Here is a 25560-nt window from a genome sequence, read left to right as displayed (position 1 = left end):
GATGTTTCCATGTTCTAATGAAAAACGACCATCAAGCAATAAAGAGCTAACACACACACACAAGATAGTGTGCGGAACGCGTACGTGAAAATAACGCGATAATAATAGATGTCACCCATTTTCCCAAGAAGAAAGAAAAAAGCCTCAAAGCATCCGTCCGTTATGATGCCGGACCCGCCGATCGTCAGAGCAGCTGCTGATTGGAAAAGTTTTCCAATTTGTCTTCGGCAAAACCACCGAAACCCGGCGGAAGCGCACAACCATACAGTGGCATGCAAAATGGCAAACCACGAAAATGGATCACACAAATAGGTAGCAATTAAATTTCAATATTGCCTACGCCAAATGTGGTGCTCCTGCGGTTGAACGCTATGGTTTGACCCGCAAGCGTAAGGTATTTAAAATTTGTGGACCACTTTTTAAGGTGCGACAAATGTCGCGATAGATGAAAGCGATACCATCAACGTTTGGTACAGATGCGTGATAATTTGAGCTCAAGTGACCGAGCTAGCTCCCTCGAAACAAAACACAAGGGCCAAGGGAAACAATCCAAAGATGTTGATTTGAATTTCGACCACCAATTAGGTTTCTACGCAATTTGGTAGCCCTAGCAAGCAGTCAGGGTGAATGGCAAAGCATTCATTTGATGCCAGAGGACATACGGCAAACTTTAAGATTAATTTTCTTCTCTTACAACTTCGGTTACTTCTTACATAAATTTTCCAAACCACCAGCCCCAAGGGTCACCAGTTGATGGTGTTGTTTGAGGTTAGCCACGATCTCATAGCCATTAATAAATCATCCTGCATATAATGGCTGATCTGCGTTCCCCTGGCGTATTTGCAGACATTTGGTTGAGAATTTTAGGTAGGCAGTCTCACAACAACTTTAGATAAAAAAGTGAGAGTAACTGTTTGAGCCTTCCAGCACTGTTTGCAACAAACGCTACACAAAACCACTGTCAACAACGGCCAAAGTTAACGTTACTTTCGCCCATCCGTTTAAACATCGCGTTGACCTTTTCCATTCGCTGATTGGATTGACTTCGCGTACCATTAAGATGCCGTCTGGTCACGAGTAATTGGTAAAGTCAACTTAACACCACCACCAGCAACGTAGAGAGCAAGGGAAGCAGTTTAATTAAGAATAAACGATGTCGCAATCAAAGCCTAAACACAAGCACAGAAGTGAAAGCTGTTTTATTAGCTAATTTGAAGGATTCCAAATATTTTTCACCAGGAAGCAGCCCCCAAATCACCCAGCTCTCCATCTCTGAGGCTCACAAGACGGCCCGGCCGTATCGGTGGTTTACCTTCCATTAGTTCGGTCTGTTTAGCTTTCCTCGAGGGACATCCTGGAATTGCCTACCTTTTCCACGAAAATGTCCCTTTTGCTTTGGTGTAGAATACAACTAATTGACCATTAATCACAACCGTCTGCAGGATCACTACCTTAGTAATTATGCATTTTTGAGGGGTAAAACTCATCGAGCGATTAAGTAAGATACGGTTCAAAAGCATACGATGATCTCCTGGGACGAATATTAGAACGTGGAAACATCTTTTTCTGTTAGTGGTACCATTCTCCTTGATGGATGAATGAAATCTGCACCGAATTACAAACTACCCTAAGGTTACGTTACACTTTCGTTTAATAGAATAGAGTTAGGATAGAGAAGAGACATTTTCAACCTAAGCTCTATGTACTGTTAGTATCTGTTTCTAGAAGTGGTGAAAGTTGCAGCAATAGCCATCAACAAAGACATTCAAACGCACAATTGCTGCAGATTTCACTGATAAACACATGTGTACATGTGCATAATTCGATTGTTTTTTGTGCATTTTTCTAGCAAACTCTAACACAAAACATACAGGTTGCAACCCAAAACTGTGCGCGATTGGAATTTTGTGCGTTTCTGTTTCGTTGGCGTTCGTTCGTTCGTCTCTATTTCGTCTCTTTCTCTCTTTATCTCTCTCTGTTATGATCTACTTTTACCTGTCTTTTCAAGCAAATTGTACTTTCGTGGTTATAACATTCACCGGACTACTTCCTCTAAACTAACAACACTTGAACTTTTCCCTAACCTACTTTTCTCTCTAATTGTCCGGTCTGTTTGTGTGTGTGTGTCTGTGTCTGTCTGTCTATTTATTTTTCTCTCTCTGTATAATGCTGTACGAACCGTCCCGATAGTAAAGAGCTCTGCACGTACTAAACCAACTGAGCCTTCCAATCCGCCACCACGTCAGCACCAATGGGGAAAAAACTGGAATTTCCCACTCAAAACGCCCACACTTCACTCAAATGGATCCGTTTACACATGATTAGAACCATTCCAAGTTGAGCGAAATTACAGCCACATGATACCCTCTCTCACAAACCACGCAGCACCTGGCACACAGTTTGCGGGATACGATTACAGTAGACGGCGAACTCACAAGTCCTGCCGAAAGGTGGACTCGGTCCTTCTTCGAGCTCACTCTCTATCTTCCTCAGTCCCGTATATTTCTTGCCTAGTTCAAAATACACTTCTGTCACCTATTAATTTCTGCCTCTTTTCTGAATGTACTCTCTATCACCGTTTTGTGCATCGTTTACGTACTGTTATAGATCAAGCTCAAATCTGTTGTTGTTGCGTTGTCTCATGCGTTTCGATGAGTAAGTCACAGCCGGTAGGTCATTCCACTTGACCGATGGTTTTTTGTTTGTTTTGTTTTACGTTTTTCGTTTAGTTTCGAATGTGTGTTCAAATTGTGCGGTGGGTTAGCGAAACCGTGTACCAATTTTCCCCGTCCTAGACGCCCATAGCTAGCCACTCCTCGCTGGGAGCCCCTCACTATGTCTTCATGTTATCTCTATGTTAGTGTTTTGACTCTCTCAACCGTACTACAAACCAAACCTTTCGGTGTTCGTTCATTCCCCTGCATTGCTACGTTTCCCTCTTTAGCGTATTTTCATGTTTCGAGTGTGTGTGAGTGTGTGTGTTTTTGCTTTTCAAATCAGCTACTGTATCACAACTAAAAATACCAGCAAAAAAAGTAACAGAAATACCCACTAAACAAGCGATTGGAAAACTAAGACGACTTTGTGTGCTCGAAATTTGACCCTCAGATAATGCCACCGTTACGATCCTTGCTCTCTCTCTCTCTTTCTCTTTAACTATTACTTTTTCTGCCTCTCTCTCTCTATCTCTCTGTTACTACTCCTTTTTTTCGTCGTAATGTTTGTGTGCTAACGAAATGCGTAACTGACTGAGTAGCTGACCAGTTCCCCTGTACCCAGATTGGCAGAGTATGTTTTAACCTTTTGCAAACCTTTGTCTCTTTTTCCATTCTCTTCCAACTCTTTCACTGCACCACGTTTTCTCTTTTGGCCGTGTCCAATTTTGTCTGGTTATGGGGAATGATTTTTCCCGGTGTGCATGGTTGGGAAAATGTGTCAAAACTACACCCGCGCTCACACTGCAGGACGAAGTCAAACCAGCGATGGATGAAGTTGCGCACGACGGTACAAATATCCTCTGCCATGCAGAAGAAACCACCTCTCAAGCGAGAGGATTCCTTTCTAAAACGCTTTTCCACGCGCCAGATACCGGAAGCTCAGGTGGGTAGCTTACACTCTGTCAATTTATCTGTCAATTTATTTTTGATATTTTTCATGCTGATGTACCTTGTTTGCTATTGACATAAATATTCTTCTAGTAGTAACTGATGAAAATAACTGACATGTTTTCATAAATTAGTACAGGGAGTCCCCGAGATATGCGGTATCTCATAGACTATGATCCCTATTTAATTTTAAAATCGCTCAAAAACTCTGAAATTGTATCTTTAGTTAGAATAATATTAAATAAATAATGTAGTAGTTAATATCACATGAAAAGGCCAAACTACACGAAATTTAGATGCATTAGATGAACTGAAAAACTAAAAAATCGACATACGCAGTTTGTTCGTCGTCCGTATTAATCGCGTATCTCGGGGATATTCAGTTATTCGTAACGAATAGTCTCTTTCTTTGTAAATCTTTGATTTACGTATAACAAATTAAAAATACATATCAACGATCAGATACATATAACTAGTTAATCGATCCAAGATACTTTCGATTCTATATCGATTACCAAATAATAACAGCTGGTACTAACTTTTGCCCATGATGTCTACTTTCTATGATGTCTATGATGTGTACTGCCTATGATGTCTAGTGCTTTATTGTAATACATCTCTTCTTCCTATCCTCTGCAGGAAACGGTGGAAGATACCGGCTCCGAGGGTGCGACCGATGCAGAGAAAACAGTCCGAAGGAGGCGTCGGTTTGCCAAAATCCCGCGCACGGTCGTGAACCCGGACGAGAACTTCTACTTCTACTGGCTGATGCTCGTCACGATCAGCATACTGTACAACCTCTGGACGCTAATCGTGCGCCAGAGCTTCCCGGAGCTGCAGAGCAATGCGAGCCGCTTCTGGCTGTCCTGTGATTGCTTCACCGATATAGTATTCATCTTCGATGTGGCGGTACAGCTGCGCACCGGCTACCTGGAGCAAGGTCTGATGGTGAGTCCAACGATCGTTGATGAGTAGAAACGTTCCACAAAGGTACCTTAACTGCATGGTGTCCCCTTGCCACAGGTGTACGACTCGCGGAAGCTGGCTGGCCACTATCTCCGATCCCGTGCTTTCCTCCTAGATTTGGCGGCACTAGTACCGCTAGATATTTTACAGTTCCGGCTCGGTAGTCAGCCGATGTTACGATTTCCGCGGTTTTTCAAAGTAAGTCACAGAAAGCAAGGCGGAAAAATCCCGCGGTTGGGTGCAATTTGCACGGTCCAAATTTGTTTTCCCTCCTATGTTGTCCCGCAGGTCTATCGAGCGGTCAAGTATTACTACATCGTAGAGAGTCGCACCGTGTGGCCTAACCTATGGCGCGTCGTGAACCTCATACACATCCTGCTAATATTGGCCCACTGGTTCGGATGCTTCTACTTCCTGCTGTCCGAGGCCGAGGGCTTCCAGGTAGGAGACCATAGCGGCTCAAGTTAACAAAGGCACCCGGTGCTAATTTAAGACGCTGGTTCTCTTCACACAGGGCGACTGGGTGTATCCGTATCGGCCCGGCGATTATGCCACGCTCACGCGCAAGTACCTCGGCAGCCTGTACTGGTCGACGCTGACGCTAACCACCATTGGGGACCTACCGACGCCGGAAACGAATGCCGAGTAAGTTTCGAATGCAAACCATGGTTCTAACTTCCATTCCCCACATCGTTGTTTGAATGTTTTAATCACGACACTGTTTCTACTACTACCCCTTGTTCTTTTTAAATCGCCTGGGTTCGCGTATTCTATATACAAACGCATCGACTCAGACCGTCACAATCGGCGGACGGCCCTAGATCACTTCCCAGGCGCGGCCTCAAGTCCAGACTGCTGCAGTTCAACTCATCCCGCGGGTAGGACGTACGGCTCCACCATCCACGGCCGATGGTTGCGTGGCCACGGGTTTATACTCACTTTTGTTTTGTTCCACTGTGCAAATAATATGTGTGTTCATACTGAAACCCATCTCAAAGTTTTCGAATATAATGCCATACCGATATCGATCGTTTGTTTATGCTTTACCCGTCACCGGTGGTTATTTTGGTGAAGTTTTCTGGAGGCTGTCCGTCGGTTCGTCCTTTCTCATGATTTTTCTTCTTCTTTTTTTGCTTTATTGCTTTCCATCTCAATTCGTTGGGGGTTTGCCTGATTCTCAACGGATATCCTTTTTCTACCATAATTGTGCGAGGAAAAACAGGCATACTTTAGATTGATTAGATTGCAGGCGGTACACACGTCTGGTTACGAGGTTGAAGCATTAAATAACAACCTCACAGGCGGACAGTTTTGTAACGCACGATACATAGTATCCTTGTCTTTCTCCTCGCTGAAACTAGAACGAAACGAGAATGCAATCGATTACTGGTACCGTCGTCTATGATTAACCTTTTCCACCCAAAAGTCCGATGGTCAAAACACCTTAATCAAAGTTTTCGAATATCTATCCTATCCACACAAACGAATCATCCATTTTGCTAATCCAGCCGCAAATGCTTGTTTTTTTGGGATGAAAATTCGCCACACATCAGATTGAACGAGTTTGCCGATCAAACGTGATCGGTCTTTCTATGTCGGTGACAGCCTTCAGAGATTTATTCAGACACTTTAGTATAAAAACATAACTTGCCAAACAAGTTTTGCTTCTGCCAGTTATGCTAGTATAAGGCGATAGGTTATTATATTCGAAAACTTTGATATTCATATCATAAGCACATTGATTATCTTTATCAACTTTATCTGATACAATTAATACTGTGGTCAATTAAGTACAAGTACAATGTTGGTGGTCCAATTATCATTGCAAATCTTAACAATAACGTGGCATAATGATGCTTCTCCTAGCAAAGAAAGCCAATTTTATCAGAAAAAGTGACACGATTTTTAATGTATGAGATGCATACGAATTCTAATTATATTGCTGATATTGATCAATCAATGTATACCATCGATTAGGTACGTGTTCACCATCGTCAGCTACCTGATTGGTGTCTTCATCTTTGCCACGATCGTCGGCCAGGTGGGCAATGTTATTACGAACCGCAATGCCAACCGTCTCGAGTTCGAGCGACTTCTGGACGGTGCAAAGACGTACATGCGGCACCACAAGGTCGGTACCGAATGTGCTTTATCATTCGCTCTCAATCACAACATTTCCATATCCCGTCCTTCAATTTGGCACCTTTCCCACAGGTACCGGGTGGAATGAAGCGGCGCGTACTCCGGTGGTACGATTACAGCTGGTCACGCGGCCGAATACAGGGCGGCGGAGACATCAACACCGCACTCGGGCTGCTGCCGGACAAGCTTAAAACCGAACTGGCCTTACATGTCAATTTGAGCGTGCTGAAAAAGGTGACAATATTTCAAGAGTGCCAGCCGGAGTTTCTGCACGACCTGGTGCTGAAAATGAAGGCCTACATCTTTACGCCGGGCGACTCGATCTGCCGGAAGGGTGAGGTCGCCCGGGAGATGTTCATCATCGCCGACGGCATCCTGGAGGTGCTGAGCGAAACTGGCAAGGTGCTGACCACGATGAAGGCGGGTGACTTTTTCGGCGAGATCGGCATCCTCAACCTGGACGGGTTGAACAAGTGAGTTTGAACTTGCAAACGAACGGAACGAGACATCATAGCAAAGGGCTTATATCGTTTTGTTTCTCCCACGGTCCTCCGGCAGACGAACAGCCGATGTGCGCTCGGTCGGTTATTCGGAGCTGTTCTCGCTGTCCCGCGAAGACGTCCTGACTGCGATGAAGGACTACCCGGAAGCACAAGAGATCCTGCAGACGCTGGGTCGGAAAAGACTGATGGAGGTGCGCTGCGTCAACAAGAAGCACGCCAACAAGCACGCCGCTAAGGAACACGCCGGTGATCGTAGCTCAAATACCCACAATAACCAAGGTGATAGTAGTGATAATAGTGCCTCAAAACGTATCGTAGATAAGCTTAGGAGTGATGTTAAGGGACTGAAGAATGTGCTGCGCAAGTCCAGGTACGTAACGCGGTAACGCTTTCGCGTGCGGATCGGCCTTAACAATTTAACCTTTCTGCCCTTTTCTACGCTAGGACGGGAACAACTAGACGCAGCAATGAGTCGATCGAGATGCAGCCACTGCACGGGAACGCGACCTCGGGTGGTGGATCGGGCGGTGCGGGCAGTGGCGGCAGTGCCGGAAGCGGAGGCAGCAAAACGTCCAAAACGATGTTGAAGCGCATGCCGCGCGTCAAGTCGGACGACATACACACGGAGGACGAGGGCAAGGACAATGACAAGGTGCCGAGCCCGATCGGTGCCGGGCTTCCACTGCTGCAACGTCTCCGGCTGCTCAAGGAGAAACAAGTCAGTGGATCGTTTTATCTCATCACCATATTCATCCACCAATCGTTATACAACACACACGATCATCCTCATCGGCAGGGCTACATACCTCACAGTGGCGCTAATCTTCACCTTCATCATCTTCATCCGCACATCATCGTCGCATCATCGTCAAACCTTCTCATTCGCCTAACAATGTGCCAGAGTCTTCGCTTGGCCCAACACTTTCACCAACAAGTCACGACGCATATATCACCTCACCACACGCTAACACCAAACACACAAGCAAGAATTTATTCGCTCTCACTTAGTACATTACATGTTCCGGTGCTTTTGCGAGACAATTCCTCCCCGGCTCACAATCAATCGCATCCGATCTAGGGTTCCAGCGTCCCCAAACCTTCTTCCGCTATTTTTTTAGTCTTTGTGTGTAACCTTTGCCAGATTCCTTTAATGCTGTGTATTAGCGCTTTGAAAGCTGACCCATATTGATATTAATGCTCCCGCATTCGTTTAAAAAGACGTAATTCTATTCATTAACATTACACCTTTAATGAAGGCTCCAATTTGAACTGTTCGATGTTAGATTCATGTCCTTAGGTTAAAACAGTTCCTTGTGTTGTATTCAAGCGGTACGTTCAACATCTTCCTTGGAGTAGTGATTCAATATTATCGTCGTTTTTGGCACCCCTGAAAACCCACCGTAGGCTTCACCCATCCGTTGTTCGCTTCGTTAGGCCCCCCGTCCGATGTTATAGAGCAGAAAACCCGACAACCGGAGAAGCTTCCCTGTACCTAGTGTAAGCCAAGTTGATTTCATACACCAACACATCTCCCCCCTTTCGGACAGTTGCGCCACACACACGCTACAGAAGCATCATTAGAACGATCATCATTGGGCACCACACAACGCACCCAGACAGACACACTCATCAGTACATGCGAGTTTACGAACACGTTCACTTTTGTATAAATAAAATATCCTTTAGAGCTGCCGACCTTACTAGCGCATTCTTAGAACGTTGTTTTTTCTCTTCTTTTCTCTCTTTTTTATTTCCACGTACCCGTGTGTATCTCTCTCTTTCTATAAACATTTGTAAATTTGTGTATGTGTTCGTCTTTCAATGTGTGTGTGTGTGTGTATTTGTGTAAAATGCACGTGTACCCCGCCAAACGAAAACAAAAACCAACAAATATGTTTTATTCATCACAACAACCACCACCACCACTACCACCACCACCACCACCACCACCTACCACATCCACCGCCACGATTTGCTTCACTGCAAATTGATATAAATAATAAACACCACACAAAAATATGCAATCGCTTTGCAATTGAAAAATCCACGTGCATCAAACGGGCACAATAATCATTCGAACGAAACTTCGTGCACCGCAAAAAAACCACTGATCGTGTCGGTCAACGAAACCGAATGGTTGCAACTACAACATTTACAACAACAACAACAACAACAACAAAACTAAAAAACCAAAACCATAAAAAAAAAACAAAATAGGATCGCGAAGAACGAGCCGCGAAGGCGACTGCACAAATTATCTCACCGCCGCATACTCACGTAACCTCTGCCATATCACCACAGGAATCGATACAGGAAGAACCGGAACCGGAAGTGATCGGCGCCGGGTTGCCGCTGATGCAAAGACTGAAATTGCTCAAAGCGAAAGAGGATCGGCTAGCGAAGGAAAGCCAATCGAAGGTAATGTGGTGGCACAATGCAAGGGAAGTCGTAGAGCAAGCCGCGGGTGGCGTTACACGATGGTCAGATAATCAACAAATATGTATATGTGTGAGTTGTGGTTTGTTGTGAAAGCAACGCAGCTTTGATAATACGGAGAATAAGAGTCTTTTAGAAGGGATCTAACATTGCTATGAAAGATCTTCTACGTACACGTTCTACTTTAGCCCGAAATTTGTAGTTGAAGGCAAGAACAACCACATCTCTCTGTCAAACACTTTCCAATGGGTTTCGTCTAATTGTGATTATTTTATAGTCACAGCATTGTGCCTCTACCATTAGACCACAATGCAGTCCCAGCAACTATCTTAAAATTAGGTTTTTATTTGCCTCCAACATTGATTTTTCATTTTGAAGTAAGACGACAAAATGTGATCTTATTTGTGAAAAGAGGATGTGGAAGCTGTTTTCCTGTCTAACAGTATTGACCAATTAAGAAGTAGCCTTTTAGTAAGCAAAGAACGTTTGATGACACGACTTCTTCGTGAAATATTCAAGGGTTTTGGTACATTTCCATAGAGGTACGTGAATATCGAGAACAAGAAATTCCCCAAAACATCGGTGCACAAAACGATCCACAGCAGTTCCTAGAACGAATATTAACTTTGAACGTGGAATTAACATTGTCCACGAAAAACAGCTACCGCTTTGCATTATCAATAAGAACACAAATGCATAACAATGTTCAAAGTATTTTCAATTTTATAATGTTTCAATTGTTCCAAAGTTCCTTTACTTGGAAGCGAATGTTGTAGCATGCTTCGCTTGGTACAGTTCCCAGAACACCCCAAGGCAGTAACGAGAGGTTCGCTTTACAATCTAACGCAATCGCACGCAAGCTTTCCTAGAAGCTGTGTATGGATTGATAATGATATTCCTGCGATGTCGCGTCAGACAAATTAGTTATTCAGTTCAAATATTGTGCCGGATCAACGCTCGGTTGGCTAAACCTTAACCCCGTGCAATCCGCTACCACATGGTAGATACTTTGGATTTAATAGGATTACTAGCGTGTAGAAGATGCAACGCAAACAACATGCCTCTGCTACGACTTGTTTCTTGTTTCTACGAATGCGTTTTACCAGCAGATAATAAACGGCTTATCTTAATAAACTCGTTGTACGCAATGCATCTGCTTGGAGCACGACAGAGGGACAATGTGAATAACAAGTTCAGCAGCAGCTGTTAAACACCAGTCACCTCATGAACATGAATCTTTCCTTTTCTCACTTCTATTTCAAAATACCTTGCACTAGTATGGATTTTCTAGCCTTTTTCCTTCCAATCTATCACTGACTGCACAGTCCTTACGGTCCACTAGATACTTTCACCGGAGCCAGAATGGACTTTGCGTCTGTTTGCCTACGCTGGTGACTACAGGCGTGGGGCGGGCTCATCGTGTAAATCTGTGTTGTTGTCGAATGTAAATCTTATTCCCCCGTCGAGTTTGGCTCGAATCGCATAGATAATCTTTAGACTTCCCGCACCTTGCCGCAACTACAACCCAAACACCCGGCACGGACCTTCAATGAAAAGGCACTTGGCACAAGCCGTACCCAAACCCCGAATGCATAGCCAGGCGAATGCGAGAATGCAAATTAGTGCAGCAAAACTATCAAAACACCATGCTCTTGTATCCCGGATACTAACCACCCACCCGCCTAGCGAAGCTCCACCGTGCGCCCACCACCCCCCAATACGACACGCGGACTTGCGGTCATGTCATTGAGAACCCAGAGCGCGTCGCTCGCCTTACCCGCCTCACAGTCCGGCCCCTGTTGTCCTGTGGCCACCCATGAGTAATGTAATGTTCGCCATTGTGTTTTCTCTTCCTTTTTTTGTTGTTGTTGCGTGCGTTTTTTTCTGCTTCCGACCATCGACCGACCTGTACCAATCTGCAGCTGCAAGTGACATCGAACCAAACATCAAGCTCACCATCGATCGTACAAAGCATGAGTCCGACGTCCCCGACGGTGAAGGCACCGCCGAGTCCGATCTTGAACACGACGGGTGTGGCAGGCCATCACGCCAAACCGACGATGCGCGTGTCGTTCAAGGAGCGCCTTCGCCAACTGCACCATCAAGACTCCAAGCATCACGGCGAATCGAAGCCCTCCTCCGTACCGGTCACGATACACGAGACCACCGACATGAAGCAGCACCTGCTGCCGATTGTACCGTCGCCCGGCAGTAAAGCGCAGCCGATACACCAGCAGCAGCAACATCAACAACAATCGCACCATCCCAGCAAGCCGTCCACCGCGCAGTCCCTGAAGGATAAGATACGCTCGCTGGGCCACCTGAAGGCGGACGATCAGCTGAAACCGTGGTCCAAGCTGAAGCTGGCAACGGTGGTCAGTCTCGGCGGAAGCTACACCAGTCTCAACAATGCCGCGTCCGAGGAGTCACCCATTCTGAAGCAATCCAAGCGCAGCCGGCTCAAAACTTCCATCCCGGCCGATCTCAATCTGAACTCGCTGGTCTCGATGACACCACCGCCCATTTCTTCTGCCCCACCGACCACGTGTGCTCCACCGTCGTCCTTTCTGTCGAATAAGATCCTATCCTGTGCGGCGGGCGAAGCAGCCTCGGTCAGCGACAGCGAGGTAGCCAGTGGTAGCCGGACGCAACGGACCACTGGCGACCAAGGGGGCGCCCGTGCCGTACCGGCACGCGTGCGCATGAAACCAAAACCCATCAAGCTGGAATCTACCGAGCCCAAGAGCTACCTGTCGATCGACGACCTGTCGCCCGAATATTGCGGCCTGCCATTCGTGAAGAAGCTGAAGATCCTGAACGAGCGCCAGAAGCTGGCCGAACTGGAGTCGGCAATCAAGACGCGCAGCCTCAGCCTGGACTGTACCGATTCGAACACCAGCAACGCCAGCACGCACGACCTGCTCGACCAGCTGACGCGCAGCCAGAGCGAGGGCTCCGGCATGGCGCACACGGTCCGCTCGAAAAGCGAGTCGCCGAAGCGCTCCGACTCGAACGGGCTGCTGCCGCTCAGCCCCGAGTCGAACGAAACGCTTGAGCGGCGCCAGCTGAAGAGCATACTGAAGAAGCTGTCCGAGGATAAGGCCGCGCTAGAACAGCGCCCGAACCGCGAGAACCTCAAGAAGCTGATGCGAGCGCAAACGGTCGAAGGGTACGTTGCCAGACACAGCAAATTCACCAAAAGCGTCACCTTCCATAGGAACACACTCTCTAGCCCTCCCAGCAGTGCTGCCCAGTGTGACCCTATTGAAGAACGTAGTCTTTTTCCCCTTCTTAGCGCACAAACGGCCACCGGCACCGTGCCGGGCGTGCCACATTCCGTAGCGGCGGCCCCGTTGGCAACGTCGCGCGTCGACGAGCGTCTGTCGGCGGTGGCCACCGCGTCCATCGAACAGGAGCACGAACGCTACTACCAGGTGCTGCACGAGGAGCACCACCACCACGAGGAGCACCATCACCGCGCGGAGCACCGTCAGTTTCACCGCGGAGTGTCACCGACGGGGCTCCCAGGTCCGACGATCGGTGACGACGATACGCGCAACGCCCTGGCGGTCATCAGCAATGGTGACGCACACCGGGGCTTCCCCTACGATCCGCACGCCGAACAGGAGATGGATCTAGTGCCGGGGGACGGTGCGGATCCGGTGACCAGATCGTCCCTCTCCGCCCTAGCCAGCCAGCGCAAGTTGATCAAAGGTAAGTGGTTGTATCATGGCGCCAGCTACACACACCTGCCAACTGCAACACTTTCGCAGCGTCGTTCGCAGAATGTAACCGAAGAAGGGAGTTTTCGGCACACCTTCTCAAACTGCCAACCGCTTTCTCTCCCCCTGTATTCGGCTATTGTTTCCATGGATGTTTCAATTCTAGTGCTGTTCACTTTTAGATGTGCTTACCTTGTTTTGTCCATCTAAAGCTTCGTACTCTTTGTAATAAGCACTGAGCAAGTCTAAGCCATTGTTGATATACAATTTTTGTTTCCAATTTCTTGTTTGATAATTTAAAATTTAAATTTAATGGTATTTCGGGCAAAATTCTTCCTTATTTTTTATTTAATTGAACATTACTGCTCCTAATAGGATAGCTAACAGCTGAGATCAGAAACAGTACATGCATAATTGTGTACTTTACAAAAGAAAAAATTCAATAAATATTTGCATGTTTTAATTTTTTTCTACATTTCACACATGTTTCCTACATTTAACACACTTATTTTAAATTAAAAAAAAACTTTTTAATTATTGTGGCCATATGTTTTAACTGAAGTATTAAAGATATTCAACGCAGTTTTCGGTTCATTATTAGATTTATTATTAGAACAGATTGTATTGTTGGTCTAGTCTTGTATTAGATACTCTTTAGTTCTCATCGCTCATTGCAATCTAAGGATGCTAAGGATACTTGCTCTATTGAACGGGACTCTCTAATTTGACCACTAGAATCACCAAATATCTGTGGCACCTTGTAGAACGAACAAGTGTTTCATGTAAGAATTTGATACAAGGCATGAATTAGTTCAGGACTTTAAATTGAGGGAAATAACCTTGTGAGGTAAGATCGACTCCGCTTGATGCTATTGAGTCTTGACTCCAAGAACAGAAACAACGCCGCTTCAATGTTTAGATCAGGGGTCTCCAAACTTAATAATAAAAAAAATTAAAATAATAAAATAAAATATTGATTTAAAAGCTCAAAATAACGGTTTATTTTAAACTTTGCAAAGCCTTGCCGGACCGCATTGTTGTCTATCGAGGCTCACATGCTACCCGCGGGCCGTAGATTGGAGACCCCTGGTTTAGATCAACTCTAAAATAATATTTTATTTTTACCAGTCTACATAAACCATAAAGTAAATGTAACGAAATAAAATAATATTTTTGAGAGATTTTTTATTAATTCATTTAAAAAATAATAACAAACCACACGAAAGCTGCATATGCTAGAATATACATCGCATAGGTAGCTACTAGTGATGGAGGCTCCGGATAAAATTCGTGAGTCCACTCCGACTCCGATATTCTTAATCCGGATCCGACTTCGAAATAAATATGAACGTGCGATCCCGATTACTTTGATCGAAATCCCAACTCGAATCTGGAAAATGTATGTTGGCTGTCTTATCACCCATTGGGTTGGGATTTTTACCAAATCGAAAAGAGTTTGCGGATTCGAATTGTATGTACGATGTTGACAATCGTTTAACGTGTTCGAAAAATAGTGTTACGATGTTGCGATGGCTTGAAAAACCCTGTAAACAAACTTTCGATCGTCTATGTGCGTACCACCAATAAACCGTATATTGGGTTTTCCATGATTTTCTGGTTGCTTTCATATTTTTGTCTTGATAAATCTCGTGATTTATGGTTTGCTTCCCTAATACGTTTGGATTCTTTCAACGATTTATTAACAGTTTCCCGCAAATGTTTTACCCGTTTCCACAATTAGTTGTCATTATCTAAATATTTTTCAAACAAATTGTTCAATAAATTTAGAGCAACGCTCAATATATCTTGTTGAATAATTCAAATAAATTAATTGCATCCAAATTATTTCTGGAAGCTAACAACAAATCGTGAATGTCTGACAGGCAAATCGGAAAGCTCACATGAAATTTATAGAGGATATATAATGTATAGTGTCACTGTATAGTGCAGATAAAGGAACGTAAATTAGGAAGTGTAGTTTAGAGTTAATTGATTGGAATAATTGGCTAAGGAAGGTGAAATTTACTCAACAACTTAAAACAAGGCTGAACATTTTTCCGTCCCAAACAACCCTTACCAACCCCCCCCCTCCCCCACTATCTCTGGAGATGATCCGGATTCGAATCCGAAAGTATTCCGATTCCGATCAATCCAAATCCGGCTGCAGATTCATTTTGCCCATCACTAGTAGCTACCTTTTTTGGGAATGTAACGTATGTAACGCTTCATAACGTTACTTCATTCATTTGCGTAGTGCGCCTAAATATAGACAATATGTTGCCTCTGTATCATTTGTATCATGCATACATTTCATTCGTTTGTGACTTTCCTAAACCTCTCATTATTTTTATTAAAAGGAATACACTTTCTATCTTCGGTTTTTGGCACTATCTAAAAATTTTCTGTTATTGAAAATTCTTCCCCTTATTTTATGATAAAGTAAAAATCCATTCCCAACAAAATGTTAACAGTATCTTCGCACCATTGCCAATCAGCAAAATTGCTTTCAATCAACGGTACTGTTTGATATTCATCTCATGCCATCTCACGCTGACCCGTATGTTCTTGGTGCATCGTCAATTCATTGCTATGGGAAAATCTGTTCACTTCTATTTTCACGTAGTCCGACTATCTACATGAACAATGGAAGTACGTGTAATACACTTTCCTTAACTAAACTTTTCCTTTCATCATCATCAACACTTGCAAAGTGGGCCAATCTCTTGTTGCCCTCGGGGTAGCTGGTTCTTGTGATTGAAATTTCCGATTCGTTCACACAATACCGATGATTTGTGATTGAAGCTTCGTAGGCAAATTAGATGCCGGATGAAGTACCGTCTGAATGGACGATGCATACTGCTCACAATGTTTGCCGATGCTCTTTCTACATGCTCTAAGGCTAAATGAATGCATTTCACCATTCGCATGAGGTTCCTGGCTTCTAGCTCATCTGAAGAACTCTTCACTCGAGCGGCAGAACTACTTATCGACCTACATCTTTGCTTGCATGGATAAATCGTCCTGCTTCCTTTGCTTTGGCAGCATGCACAGGGCTTGGCAGAACGCTTCTAGTATCGATGTCCTTTTTCGCAGGAAATTACTTCATTCTTGTGCCACCTGGTCCCTCCCTCACGCTCTCGCACACAAAATTCTATCAAACACAAATTTCCTTCCCACATAAAACTATCCTTCTATCGACCCTTAGCATTAGTAGGCTCCCTGCCCTACCTTGCCCTACAGCTCCTTGCTAGATTCGTTGTTGATTGGCTGAACTCTTTGTCTGGCGAGGGAGGGAATCGAACGAAACGCATGCACACCACGTAGCATCAAGGCACGCATACTGAAGTGGCCTCCACCTCCACGGGCTGTCGGGGCACTTCTGTAAGTAAGTGAACCAGAAACGGCGCAAGTGCCACCAGATGCGGTGCCGTACAGCTGTACCGCCTGGCTAACTTCGTTAGAACCGGAGTGAACGGGGATGTCCGGCTCCGGCGATGCGCTTTCGATTATTCCGATTTCCGGCCCGCCCTGCCCGAAGACAACGACAAGGAGACAATCGACAACAGGCTCGCTTGGGATCACTTCATCGCCTAAAACTTGATAAAGAACGCAATACTACACATACACACGCACACGCATACACACGCTCTCTTCTACACCAACGCACCCTTCTTCCCTCCGTAGTGTATTTCCTCCTGCGCTGCTACTACTAGAAACATCGCACCGCACGGTTACTGTGTTGGCGTGGCAAACCACTTAACCCAAGCTACTGGCGGACGTGATGCGCTGATGTAGTCGATCGCAAGAGCCAACTCTAATTAAGTGTTTCTATTCTTTTGCCTCCCCTCCTATCTCTGGTTTTTGTTTTCCGTTTTCTAACGACATGCCATTTTGGCGAACGCATACTAATTACGTTTATCACTACGACGTGTTTCGCGGAACCCGACCGACGCTCCATTTCTTCTAACGCAATTACGTGCGGCCGCTGTAACCGGTGATCCCGGTCGCTACTTTCTCCTCCCCCATCCTCTCCCATTCCCATTCGGTCGCTTGTGCACTGTGTTTTACTCATTGCACCCGTTATTTGCTGGATCCATTTCCGGGGTTACACGGTGACCACGTCCGAATGAATCGTCCCCGACCTGGAACGCACCGAACGATTCCAACCTGACTGTGTCCCGGTCCGCGGGTCGCACAGGTTCGCTGGAGGAGCAGGAGTTTTTCGGCGAAGTGCTGCTGGGCATCAAGCAGGTCATCCAGTCGCACATGAAGGACATACAGGTGAAGTTTCAGGACGAGTTCTTCAATCTGGAGCAGGAGGTGAAGAAGCGGGACGACATCATATCAAAGCTGCAGAATCGCATCCTGGAGCTGGAGGCGGAGCACCACGGTCTGGTGGGACTGCAGGTACAGTTGCCCCCGGAGCAGGGCGACACGCCTTACCGCAAGTCCGGTTCGTCCGGATCGGGCAGCACGGGATCGTCCAACGAGCTACCGTTTATGGTAGGTGCTAGTAGCTTTGATTCATTCCGTATCAGATCAACCGACCTTACTCTATCACTCTCTTTCCACAGCGCGGTGACTCACTGGATACCATCTTCGCTTCCTCCCCGCACTCCGACTCGGACACCCCGCGGCAACCGAAAACACGCAGCAGAAAGCCGCGCACATCGCCCCGCCACCGCCAGCTACGCAACCGTCCCAACTGGGACGAGTCGACCGATCAGGAGAGCTTCGATCGGAAAGACTCACCACCGATCGGTCCACGCCCGCAGCCCGGTGGCAACGGTGCACCGGCCGGCGGATCTTCCACTGGACCTCCGCCCCCCGTACCGCCGAGACGAATGTCGGCAACGGCTACCTCCACCACCACCGCCGTTACCATGTCCGCCACGACGGACCGTATCCGCAGCCCGTACCGCGATCTGGTCATTTCGGAGCTCACCGGGAACATCGTTTCCGACAGCGTGATTGTAAACATTGAGGCCACGTCCAGCTCGCAGTCGGAATCGCAGTCCGAAAACGATCAACCTTACGGGGAGGAAGAAGAGGAAGAGGACGAGCAGGGCGAGGCGAGGCAGCTAATGCGGCATCGGCGCTCCGGGAGCCGCGAAACCGACGATGACGACAACGATGGTGCGGATGAGGAGTGCGACGATGAGGCAGCATTTGGCGAAGAGCTCGAGGGAGAGCTTGAGCAGGAAGAGGAGGAAGAGGAGGAAGAGGCAGGCAATGAGGAGGAAGAGCAAGAAGAGGAAGAACAGGCAGAGGAGGAAGAGGAGGAGGAGGAGGAGGAAGAGCTCAATCACAACGACTGGGAAGTGCGAATGCTGGCGGCGGAGCTGAAAAAGCGCGAAAGCATCAGCACCGACTTCCCGGCCGAGCTGGAGGGTGGCGACGGGTTGGTGCGCCGTCGCAGCCACCGCAAGCGCAGCGACACGGACACGGACGGTAGCGAGGGAACGGAGCGGGACGCGTTCGGGCGGCCGCGAGCCTCCAGCCTCGATCAGCACAATCTGCAGCGGCGGGCCGCCTTTGGGCGGGCGGGCCGGGCCCCGACCATAGCGGGCCCACCGTCGGCCGGCCCCAGTGCGCCCCGGTCGCGGGGCGGCATCTTTAAGGCCTTGAGCTTCGACCGGGACAAAGATCGTCTCTGAGAATTAACGCTTCACTGTGAGGTGTGCATGTTTACCAGCATCACCAAGGTCGTCGTGATCGAGTGGAATCGTGCTGACCGGGGATCGACGGTTCGTCCAGCACCGATCGCCGGAGCGGCCCGATCAAGCCGCTCCGTCTCTAGCAGCTGTGAGGCGTGATGCGCTGCACACTCGCAACACTCCAACCAACCAATCCAACGCCCTGTGCCCTTTTCGCCCGAAACAATCCAGCGCAGTGCAGTTCCGTTACGACCCAGTAGTGAGATTAGGCGTGTAACTCAATTGGCAATTCGTTTAGCAATCGTTGAGCTGCTAGCAGTCTCTCGTACCCATTCCCGTCCAAGCAAAAAAAAACCGCAATGCTTAGCAATTGTTGTTTCCTGTGTTTGTGTTGTTAGGTTTACTACACCACTTTCTTCCTGCACATCGAACAAATCGGCATCAAATAAGCGGCAGAAGTCATACAGGCTTTAAGGAAGTAGACACGCTTGCTACCCTGCGATCGTTGGGCCATCCTAGTCCCCTGATCTCGATGCGTGGAACCGAAATATGTCTAGCACAAAGCAAACAAACCGATTCGCCAACGAAGTACAGTAGACGATTCAAAGCTGCTCCTCCCTTTGTTTTGTAATCGTGATCGATCATACGTTCCAAATTCCGGTATGCCTTGTTTGTTCACTGTTCAAGTGTTTGCTGTAGCGTTAGGAATTACTCTTCATCGATAGTGTAACTAGCGACAAACTAATATAATCTAATCTATGAGCTATGATCTATGGGCAGGGAAACATCAAGCAGAATGAGTGAGTGGATTGTGTCTCTAAACAGATCCATGGTGGCTTAAAAAAGCTTAACTTTCTCCAATCCCGGCAACCAGCAGATACAATACTTACAACTGCTGCTAATCTCCTCTGAAAGGAGAATTGCAACATGGCGAGGGCTTCGTTGAAAAGCAAAGGACAACAAATCTAGTTTGTACGATAATAAACCTAGGCCTGTGTGCGGTACGGTGCACACCGATGGACCCGATGGACCTAAACCGTAGGAAGTTAACGTAATAATCAAGCATAGAAGGGTAGTAGCAAATGCTTTACTTATACGAAAACCAAAACAAATCGACCAACAGCACCCGTTCGCATTAGTCTAGGAATGTGAACAAGGGAAAGGGTTCAAGCTGAATTCGAATTTTGCCGTACGAGTTCCTGATCGTTCCATTTCGATTTTTGTACACCTTAACCTAGAGCGCCAAACCGTCGCTAATTTATAAGAACAGAACAAAGTGACTATAAAATCGTTACAGCTAAAGAGTTTTTTTGTTGTATATTCTGTTATTAGCTGAAAATATTCGATAACGCTGTTTTGTAATTATGCTGTGAACGTAACCGTTTTCTAATAATAAGTTTAATGCATTACATTTCCTTCCCACACGTTCACGCGAACACGAAATAACTACACGATTTTATTCCACCACAAAGTACCACTAACTAGATCGAGCGAAAGAATGAAGGTGAACATGATGAGGAGAACCAGGTTAGAAACAGTAGTGTAGCAGAGGATTATAATGTTGAACAAAAACAAATGAATGATAGCACTTTAACTTTGCCAATTATAGTAAACCACACGAGTAGCATGGGCAGGGGTAAACACATGGGATGCTAGAAAGGGATATAATCGCATACTACCAAAGGGCAAATAGCAGACATAGCAGCAGTTGATCCTGATCGCATCAAGACCAAAAACCGAATGGATTGGGTGGCACGGTGGCCCAGCCCAAAACCGAACAAATGTAAACATATTTAGTAAGGATGCGAACAAGCGAACGAAAGAGGGTTAGATATATGTAAACCGAAGAAAGATACAGTAATGGAGCGTGTTAAATAGATATAGAACCAACCAAAACATCAATAGCTTTAGTTTAACTAGTTTAGCAATAGATGGAAACATTGGTCAATGGTTAGTTACCAAGGGGTTTAGATTTACTTTCCACGAATCTGCAGTGTGTTGAGATTGTTTTCACGTTCTTTGTTTTGTTTATTTTACAAAGTAAATTTAACGTTTGTATTGAAATGTTTATTCAAATAGTTATTTAGTCTTTCTAAAGTATTTAATTTGTTATTATTTTGTTTTGTCATTAAACCAAATCATTTTTTAATAAGTTATGCAAACACCAGTTGCCATCTTTTGCTAAATATGTTATTCCTCTTAAGAAGTAAGATAACGGATTTGTATTACGTAGTACTTTTAAATAAAATTAAATCACTTCCTCTGGCCGATCAGTTGGCTAAAGTAAAAGCAGGAATAAGGGCCGAAAGCATGTGCGTGAGCGTGTGTGAGTGAATGCATGTAAAAGGCAGTCTTCTTTTACTAGCTCGAGGTACTACAAGGCGAACAGAAACAAAGCGAAAGGGATACAGAATAGCGAGAAAAGCAAAATGGATGAAAACTGATAAAGAGACCACTCTTTTACCCTAGCTTGGCACATAGAACGTGACAAATGAAAATAATAATACTGTTTATAAATCAAAGTGATTTAGAGATAACAAAACAATGTAAAAAAAGAAGATCCCATCCCAAAACAAAACAGACAAACAAACCAACCAACCAACCGACCGACAAACCACAAATAAATTTCCTGAAACAAAAGTCAAACATGTTGAAATTGTTGAAAGCATTTGTATTGTGATTTTTTTTTTGTGGTTCTGGCTTAAAACAGAAAGAAATGTATTGTGCGCGATTCCTGCAATTATTCCACAATAAATTCCATTTAACGAGTATGCATTACATCAGGTGGAATATGACACGCGATAGACACTGTTTTTTTTAATTATTTTATATAGTTACAAACGCTTCGCATCAGCAAACAATTGATAGTCTCATACCATACGCTTTCAATATTTAAAATATGCCTCGCCGTTTAGCTCATCATGTTGGAGGATAATCCAGATAAATCCCATTAGTTATTGATCGATACATTCTAAGCTCCGAAAATTAAGCCCTTTTGTATCGACCGCAAGGAAATAATCAATGCTCCCGCTGTGGGACACACACACACACACAAAGCGCACACAAATTAATCCTTTTTCGCTTTCCTATGACAAATGGTAATTGCAATCCGTTTTTGCTGTTTTAATTACAAAACCACCCAACTCTATTACCCAATCGATTGGCTGCATGTGCATTTGGCGTGCCCTTTGCACGTTTTTCATTTATAACGATGGTGTTTGGTCCTACCGCCCTAACATGACCTTTCTCTGTGCGGGTTTAAAGGGCCAATTCGGTCAACCGATATGCATCATCAACCAAACTCATAAGCCGCGGCTAACCGATAGCCACCGGCCCGAATCAAATCAATTATTCGAGCTCGAAAGCTGTGAATCTTTGCGTTCGTGTTACATTATTGCAGTCAATGACTTCCGGCTAGCCTAGGAGACAACGACGCTATTTTCAATCGCTGGTGATAGAACCAGCCCAGCTCTCCGGTAGGTAGCACGGTACGTCCTGAATCCACACACACACACAAGACAGAGTACTGATCGTAATCAGCATAAACATTATCATCACCATAAATAGAGGCTCTCTGCATTTCCCCCCCACCACCAATGATCGTTTACGGCCACATCGACGGGCGAAAGGTGGGCCGTAGTGCAAGCCAACTCCAGGCGCGGCCACCCGAACAACCACTGCGTCCTTGGCAAGGTTGGCTGAGGCAAGTCTGCCTACCTGCCGCTGCATGGACAGCAAGCAAGTTTCCTCTTCTCCAGGGCCATTTTTTACAAGAACGTTCGATTGCGTTCGCCCAGCTCAGAACGGTTATGAATTATTCAACGCACTGTGCGTACATACACTTTAATTATGAGCTGATGGTGGTACTGCTGCTGCTGCTGCCCTCCAGAGGGCTGACCTCCGAGCGGTAGGAATGGGGACTTTTTTTTGTCTATAAACTGTCTAGGAAAAAGGGCCAATGGAAGATGGAAGGAATGGTAAATCCTTTTACAGCTCCTTGCTGCTCTCTGCCGCAGACTGACGGAGTCGGAGAGAAAAGGACAGAGAAAAACTGGAAGGATAGCGAAAGAGAGAGAGAGAGCGACCACTACAATTCAACCGGGAAAGGTAATAAATTCACTGAACTTTTAATTAATCGAACATGTTGCTCGATCTAGTCCCGGCTTTCCACCACAAGCGCGAGGCCCAGCCCCATCCAGCTACTGGTGTACCACCCCGTTCATCACTGATTTGATTAATAATACATGCCGGCGATGATTGGATGGCTGGTGAGACGACCGATGGCTGATGAAGGATATTCCCATCCCAAGGGGCAGGCCAAAGATGCTGGCATGCAGGGGGGGAGGGAGAAGAAAAAAAATTGTCACCAAAGACACCACTCTCCAGGGCTGCCCGGTTGCGCGTTTCGACCCTGAAAACGCAGCACGGGACAAGGGAAACTAAGCCCCAGTGCGGACCAGTTTTTCATCCAGCGCCTGGGACAGCATTGACGCTGACGGACGGCTGGCTACCGGTGTTCAGCTTTCTACCGATCGGCGCCCTATTAGCCCCGGTGGACAGGGCGCGCACCGCACCTAAATGCGTCGATGGTGGACCTTGAGCCGCGCGACGTGCTGCTCGAGCATTGCGAGCCCAGTGAAGCATCGCGAGCCCAACGTGCGACACCGTTGGTTCTGTCCCCGGTGGCAGGGTCTGTTAATCGCCAGGGCAGCGATAATTAAATTGCCCGTTTATCAACACACGCACGTCGTATGCACTTGCACTTCGTAATGGTGCACTGTTACGCATCGTGCAAAAGTCTATGAACACCTGTATGACATTCATTTATGTAAAGTTGCTTTTAAATTGTTGACACTCTCCCGTGCTCCTACGGGTCCGTTCTGGCCTCTCTGGCCGAGTGGGAAGTGATGATGAATGGTTTCTGGAGTGGCAACGAGCCCATGCGGCGCAGAAGTTTCATTATTAATGCAAAATATGACCACTAAAGGATGCACCGTACAATGTTGTGCGATGGAATATTGAATACAGCTCGTCACACTTCTTGCACATCACATAGCAACTCCAGTTGCTCCATTTAAATCATGGCTCCAACCCAACGCTTCCGTAATCCAGCAAAATCAATGTGAATACGAGAGCAGAGTAAATAAATTCTAACCTCACACTTTCATAAAAAACGTCAGTAAAGCCAATACCCAAGCCCCATCCCACAACAAGCTGGAGTGATTTATTCGATCGTTTCAGGGCACTTAACTAAGGTCCAACCATGCCTGGCTGCGCTGTTCCCATCTTCCGAGCAATAAAAACAACGCTACTCCCTTCATCAAGGGCTAACGATTGGACACATTCGGTTGCTCGTTCGTCAAACCGTTGATGAGCTATTGGTCCATCCTTCCGATCTGCGGCGAGCACCGGCTTGGCGCGTAAGCGAATGATCTACAACAACCACACAGCGGCTGGTGCAATTTCCAGCGGCCAGCAAAAACCAGTTTCCGATCGCCGCAGCAGACGAACCAAGCCGGACCCGGTGTGGTGCGAGCAAACATAAATGCACTGATTGCAATGCAATGTCGCTGTGCAGAAGCAGCTAGCAGCTACAACGCATTGCTTTTGCCCTGCAAAAGTATCCCGATTTCGATACACCTTAATGCTTACCGGCGCACTATCATTATACTTCATTATTAAATTCATCACAGCGCGCCATATGAATACGAAACATGTTCTGGGGCCCCTGACGATGTGCGAACGGGTTTTTGAGCATCTTTTTTGTCGTTTTTTTTTTGCTTTTGTTTTATGGCTTTCGCCTTTCGGCCTGAAGGAATGTTTCTCATTAGTTTACTTCGTATCATTTTGAAGCATGCTCGGGCTTTAGATATTTTTAGACTGTTTATATAAAAAAAAAACTTGATTTATCTTTTGTTTTACTCTCCAAGGACGGCCGTAGAGCGTATTACTAACGAAACGCATAGCTTAGTGCCAAGCGCAGAAACAAAACTCATCTTATAAGCATCTTGTAAACAAAACTTGTTTTCTAAACTGGACAAAACTGCAATAAAACAATAGAATGTAATACTAGTGGTCAACTTGCACGAATTAACAACATGATGTCATATGTCATAAGTCCCGTCTGGAGCATTCCCCCATACGACAGGCCTAAACTGATTGCTGGTGTTGCGCAAAATAATAATAGTATCATTAAAACTACTTTTTTTAAATAAAACACAAGCTGTGTTGTTTTAGTGCAACTAATGGTCTATAACAGCGATCGGCTCGCAAGTCACATGCGGCACTTTACCGTTCACAATTTTCATAGAACTTTCATACATTTTCTCTTTTGGTTTATCAGGTTGGCTCTTCGCGTGGATTTCAACTCATTCAACCCAATCATCCGCGTCAGTTGAGTACTTAAATAGACACCTACATACCTACACAAGAGTTTCATAAAAGCACATAAGAAGGCTGCAACTAATGTAAAACATATCAACAAGATAAGCAATGCCTTATTTCATTCGATAGTAGCCGTAGATTCAGA

General features: G+C 45.9%; 1 protein-coding gene across 10 annotated transcripts in view; it reads left to right on the top strand.

The window, feature by feature from the left end:
* LOC1275026 (uncharacterized) overlaps nucleotides 1–21699 on the top strand; it is a 93364-nt gene extending 71665 nt beyond the window's left edge. For 6 of the 10 annotated variants that reach the window (XM_061652490.1, XM_061652489.1, XM_061652494.1 and 3 more), the window contains 14 exons: nucleotides 3465–3600; nucleotides 4245–4553; nucleotides 4629–4769; nucleotides 4860–5012; nucleotides 5086–5216; nucleotides 5366–5449; nucleotides 6549–6702; nucleotides 6786–7186; nucleotides 7272–7586; nucleotides 7661–7934; nucleotides 9434–9634; nucleotides 11575–13366; nucleotides 17573–17877; nucleotides 17949–21699. In XM_061652490.1, the coding sequence (XP_061508474.1) occupies nucleotides 3465–3600; nucleotides 4245–4553; nucleotides 4629–4769; nucleotides 4860–5012; nucleotides 5086–5216; nucleotides 5366–5449; nucleotides 6549–6702; nucleotides 6786–7186; nucleotides 7272–7586; nucleotides 7661–7934; nucleotides 9434–9634; nucleotides 11575–13366; nucleotides 17573–17877; nucleotides 17949–19031 (5479 nt within the window). In that variant the 3' untranslated portion in view covers nucleotides 19032–21699. The remainder of the gene's footprint in view (nucleotides 1–3464; nucleotides 3601–4244; nucleotides 4554–4628; nucleotides 4770–4859; nucleotides 5013–5085; nucleotides 5217–5365; nucleotides 5450–6548; nucleotides 6703–6785; nucleotides 7187–7271; nucleotides 7587–7660; nucleotides 7935–9433; nucleotides 9635–11574; nucleotides 13367–17572; nucleotides 17878–17948) is intronic. The other 4 variants (XM_061652496.1, XM_061652492.1, XM_061652491.1 and 1 more) reach the window with 4 other exon arrangements.
* Nucleotides 21700–25560: the final 3861 nt, after the last annotated feature.

The sequence above is a fragment of the Anopheles gambiae genome, chromosome 2 (genome assembly GCF_943734735.2).
Source record: "Anopheles gambiae chromosome 2, idAnoGambNW_F1_1, whole genome shotgun sequence".
Classification (NCBI taxonomy): Eukaryota; Metazoa; Arthropoda; class Insecta; order Diptera; family Culicidae; genus Anopheles; species Anopheles gambiae.
This window is presented reverse-complemented; position numbering and strand designations above follow the sequence as displayed.